This window comes from Austrofundulus limnaeus, unplaced genomic scaffold (genome assembly GCF_001266775.1).
Source record: "Austrofundulus limnaeus strain Quisiro unplaced genomic scaffold, Austrofundulus_limnaeus-1.0 Scaffold1187, whole genome shotgun sequence".
Classification (NCBI taxonomy): Eukaryota; Metazoa; Chordata; class Actinopteri; order Cyprinodontiformes; family Rivulidae; genus Austrofundulus; species Austrofundulus limnaeus.
Window position 1 is genome coordinate 31,481 of NW_013953589.1, and position 5,508 is coordinate 36,988.

At 38.0% G+C, this 5,508-nt stretch overlaps 1 protein-coding gene across 4 annotated transcripts in view; it reads right to left on the reverse strand.

Moving 5' to 3' along the window:
• cdc42bpab (CDC42 binding protein kinase alpha (DMPK-like) b) overlaps positions 1–5,508 on the reverse strand; it is a gene marked incomplete at its 3' end in the record, with an annotated part of 53,755 nt that overhangs the window by 29,557 nt on the left and 18,690 nt on the right. For all 4 annotated transcript variants that reach the window (XM_014031139.1, XM_014031141.1, XM_014031142.1 and 1 more), the window contains 3 exon segments: positions 143–281; positions 371–571; positions 1,310–1,403. In XM_014031139.1, coding sequence (XP_013886593.1) covers positions 143–281; positions 371–571; positions 1,310–1,403 — 434 coding nt within the window.

Genomic DNA, 5,508 nt, shown 5'->3' on the forward strand with positions numbered 1-5,508 from the left:
ATATATATATATATATATAAAACAAGTGCAAAACTGTGAGTCATAAAATAGTAGATAAAGTTCTTAAATACAGTAAACATTTATTCTAGAAATCAAACTAAGATCTGAGAAACAAACACAGAGGAAAGACTTTGGCCTATACCAGCAAAAAACGGGTGCTGCTTGAAGTCCTCAATGCCGTTTTGGCCCAATCTGTGCTCCCGACTGCAAATGAGCCGGCGAATCAGATCTTTGGCTTCCTCTGTCACATCTGTTATCTGCTGTGGGAACTGGAATCGCTCCTGTGTGAAGTGAATCATAGTGGAGATTTGAGGTGGAATCCACTTCTGCTGGTTGTATAAAGCTACATCCTCACATTTCATCAGCTCACCTTGTGGTTCATGATCTTCCCATAAGTTTCCACCAAGGACTCTGCATAGAAGGGAGTCTCTCCATACAGCATTTCATACATACAGACGCCCAGGGACCACCAGTCACACTCAGGCCCATACTTGCCTTTCCCATCTTCCATGGCCTGCAGGATTTCAGGGGAGATGTAGTCAGGAGTTCCCACTGCCACTGAGGACTGGACCTGGCAGTAGAACACAAAAACGCCACTAATGAACCCACAAAGAAACGATTTTCTCATTTTCACAGTGTGTAAATTCAGCTGCATGTTGCTACTTAAAAAGGTAGTGATGAGGAATTCCAGACTGAAATCCTGGAAACACACACATTAAATTAATATCACCACAGAGGACCCGCTGACATTTCAAACCTCCAATAGAGGATAAATTCTCCTTGTCAACCTCATTTTCTTGGTCTCTGTTTCAATTTCTTTCAAGATGTTTCAAAAAGGCAGATTTAAAGCTTAATCATGAATTACAAATTTTGTTATAAATTCAGTTTCATTCCATAGAATATACATTTTTGACATTACTCTCCTGAGTAAGTGCCAGAAAATTAAACAGATGAAGAGAAGAACAGACACTGGAATTCGCATCCATAATCCTCTGTTGTTGGGTTCTGGAAGTTCAAAAGTTGATTTCTGAAATCAACTTTGACATTATTTAATGTTTATAAATGACAAAACCAAATCATTAGCATTTGAGAGCTTTGATTTTCATATTTCACCCTGTTATTTCTTTATAATCTTTTTCTAACATCTGGAGAACTGTCTGAATCATCAGCTGCAGCCACAGCCGAGCAGCTGAACCACACACTCCTCCTGGGGGACCCCCAGGGGTGGACAAAAAGGTTAGTAAAACTCTGGAATTGTTTGCTTTGGACCAAAGAGAGCAGCAGCAGCAGAAGTGCGGTGAAAACTTACAGTCCCATCCTCCATGAGTTTAAGGCAGGAGCCAAAGTCAGCCAGGCGGATGTGGCCATTCATATCCAGCAGAATGTTGTCGGGCTTAATGTCCCTGGAAGGAGAAGAAATGAGACAAGAGTGAGTGGTGGAGGGGATTACTGAGGAACTAGAAGAAACTCAAGTATCCTCCAATCAAAACAACCAATAGAACATTAGGGACACATACTCCTCATCTCCTGCTTCAGTTGAACTCTGATAAATTCTCTTTAAATTAATTTCCATTAAGTCACCCAGCTTCATCTGTTTGTACAGTTTGGTGTATAAAATTCAGCTCGATTTGAGATTTAATTAAGAGTAATTTCTTTCAGCCCATTTTTCAGCTGTGAGACAATTTGAAATTGACCACATGAAAAAATAAACATTGAAAATAGTTCAGCCAGTGTTTTGGGAATTTGCAGCTTGGAGACACACAAAAGCACCATTTCAGAAAAATATGCAGCCGACAAAAACTGCCAAAAACAGATCTTGTGTCCCAAAGTAGTGGTCCACCCTTATTTTTGTGATCAGAGGACAGGGGGAGACATTCTTCAGAGGATGTGTTTAATGTGGCCACTGTAGATTTTCTTCTCCTCCTACATCTGTTATACATTAACACTGCTGATGATGTGTGTATATTTCAGATCCATACTGTGCTTTGGTGTGCTGAGCAGACTAAGAATTGGTGGCATGCCTGCTCCGTGATCAAGGAGGGGCAGAAACAATTGCTCGGCTGAGGTTGCGCTTGTTTTATTTAAATAAACTGTTTATACCGTTTTTGCGGCTGACTCGTGTATGTGCTCCCAATGAGAGAAGCACGGAAAAGACTARACGCGCCTGCCCATGTCCAAAGGAACGAAAATAAATTAAAAATCAAATAAGTAAAGGTGCCCCTTCACCTTAAGATCCCCCCCACAAAAGAAATACAATAATTCAGTACACCTGAGACAGTAAAGTACAGTAAATTAAAACTAAAAAAAAAAATAAATAAAATAAAATAAAAAATGAAACTGAAATTATGTGTCAATACAGAAAAACACAAGCATCCCCAGTTCAGATCTTCAGTCTAAAGAAAATGTCATTCTGACAGGACTGATAAGCTAACAGCTAGTTCGCATAGTGCCAAAATCAAGTGGTATTCAATCAGCTGGGGCGGCTAACTGTAGTACTTCCAGTGCAGCCTGGGGCAATCCCAACTGGAACATAATGTATTTATGCTAAAATAATCATGTAATGCAAGACTGACAGTAGTTTAAAAAGTTTACAAAATATTTTTAAAGCAATATCAAATTCCACTTCCAATAAGTGCACATTTAGATCCGTCTTTAAACAGAATTTAAATAAAAGCTGCATCTAAAGTCTAATTTTCAAACACATCCAATCCACAATAAAACCCAAGCCTCTTTTYCAACATGTAAAATTGATCAGCTGGAAACTGCTGCCGTTTTCAGTTAAGAAAACCTCAGGAGGTAAACAGTTAAAGCTTATGAAAGCCCCACATTCCTCACAATATTTGCTTCGAATCTGTGACTGTCAGTCACTTAAAAGAGCTGCTTTTCTTTTAAAAATTAACAGACAGAAACTGGCCAAAATGTCTTTGTCTGTAGTCAGAGGTCTCTTTAAAGCCACATGTGAAGCTGCTGTCCTTTTCCACAAGTGTAAATAGTTTTATCTTGATAAAGTGAAAGAGGGGTTCATTCGACATCTCTTTACTTTTGTAGGGGTCACCTCGAGTGAAGAAACAAGATTTACTGCCTCGAAGCAGGCCTCGGACAGGCCTGATGAGAAGGCAGGAACTCTGTCACAAACTGAACTCTATTTAGGCCATGARAGGTCATTTCAACCTAGAAGAGAATTTCTCAGCTCTCTTAATCAGTTAATGGACAGAACAATCTTTTCTGTTCYTGATTCATTTGTTGTTTAACTAAGAATGTTTATGCATTTGTTAAATCATATAAGGACTGTCACAAAGAAAGTGGAATCACTTCTACTCTTTTATCTTGCCTAAAAGATTGATTAATGGTATAAAAAAATCACAGAGAAAATCATTACCATGTTTTCATTGTGTTTTTACATAAATCACTGTTTTTACTTTACTGGAAACATCAGTAATATAATTGTGKGTTTTTCTTGAGAAAATCTTTCATTTATCTGGACTAACAGAATGGTTCAGACTGATTACTTAAACAGAAATGTTAATTAATCATCATAAATGCTTTACAGTGATTTCTCTTAGAGTCTACCAGAAGAAAAGTTGAAAAGAAATGTTATCATATTCTGTTAAAACAACCACAGAATTTAACCTTGGCTGGCGCCTGGCTGGCAAAGCTCTTATCTTTCTTCTTTTCTCTGACTCATTCTTAATGCCTGAGGGCGGAACCAAAGTCGTCCTCTTCTATTACTAACACGGACGTCTTTGAGTGAGGGAACACTTCTTCCTGGATGCCGAACTGGGAAGTAACGCTGGGTTTTCTCCCAGGAGAAGCCAGCTTGGCCCGTTAGGTCTTGCCCATAAGCCAATTAGGGAGATCTAACGGCCAGGYCAGAGGCAAGTCGCTGACTGTCCCACCTGAGGCTACAAGTCTCTAAGTGRTTTCAACTCCCGCGGGGAGATTTTATTTTGAAAGGAGGAACCGGATGCATCAGCTTGAATCTTTCTGGCGAAGATCGAAGCAGACGAAAAGTTGCCTAAAATAACACTTTTCGCCGAGGAACAGTGAGCCGGCCGATCAAAACGTTCCCTGACTGATTGGAGGTGAGACAGTGTCTACCCAGGGTTTGGTTAAGAAGCCAGCAACAGGTAACGCTGTCGTGTTCCGGGTGACGTGCCACGTGGAAATCTGAGCACAGAGAAGACGTGCTGATCCGGTTGTAACACACTTAACAAAATAAGAGTAGTAGAACACTAATCTTTTTTTCATCCTTTCCTCTTTTCTTTATTTGCCAAAACTTAAGCTAAAGAGTGCCAGTAAATTGTTTGGTTGTTAACATCAGAACTGACATTTACTGTTCTATATATAAGTAATCTGAGTTTAATGTGAATTAAAATTCGGACACGAGTTTTATCTCATTTAACTTTGAAGCTTGTTATAGGAAAACCACAATCAGGTGTACTTATGATCTGTTCAATTTGTGTAAATAAATGATTGCATAGTCTTTTGTGAATCAACTTGAACTCGTCTGAACGTTCCCTTATTGTGTCATTTCTCACTTCGCACAGTCAAGATATTAAAGTAATGAGAAAATACCTTGGTAAAACTTTCCTCATAACCTTGTTATGAGAGATATGTAGAAAGGCTTATTTCACCATAAGCTAACCCTCTACACTTTTAAGACAACTCTGATACTTCAACATTATAAAATCATGCTTCAAACATTTATGTGACTTTTACAAACACATAAAGGACAGAGTCTGAAACAAAATATTTAGACACATATTTTCACCAAATAAATCTTTTAAAATCTTTTCTTTTTGGATGGGGGTGGATTGACTGCTCACAAATGAGTTCCAGATTGGATGTCTCTGGCAGATATTGAATTTTGAATTGAGAACCACAAACTTGACCAAAAATGCATCCAAGTCTGGAGTACTCTAAACTTGGCAGACGGAAACATACACAAACAATTGCCAAAAAATGTCAAAATAATAAAAAAAACATCAAAAKTGTCAATCAAAAGGAGCATGAAGAGTTGTAATCATGCTCATTCAAAAGTTTGTAATTATACTCCGATGGACTATTTGAAAATATTTGAGTGTACAAATGATTAAAAAAGCAGTTTTCCATGTCACTGTACATTGACATTAATCATCTCTCCATTATAATTTGGATTTTGACATCTAAAATGACATTTATCTTCATGTGTATGCKGCTGTCAGAAACTCAAAACTCAATTTTAACAGCCTGAGCCCTTGAACTCATGTAGGGTTTGAACAAGAAAAATGAAACTCATTTAAGAAAAGCGCAGTTTTGTTGAATAAATTTAAATAATTTAACCAGAACTTTTCACATTTAGAAAAGCTTTCAGTTTTGCCTTACTGCATGAAAAAAGTAAAGTTTATTATATTAAACGTTTATATTGTATTATATATTACACTCACCGGCCACTTTATTAGGTACACCACGCTAGTAACGGGTTGGACCCCCTTTTGCCTTCAGAACTGCCTCAATTCTTCGTGGCAT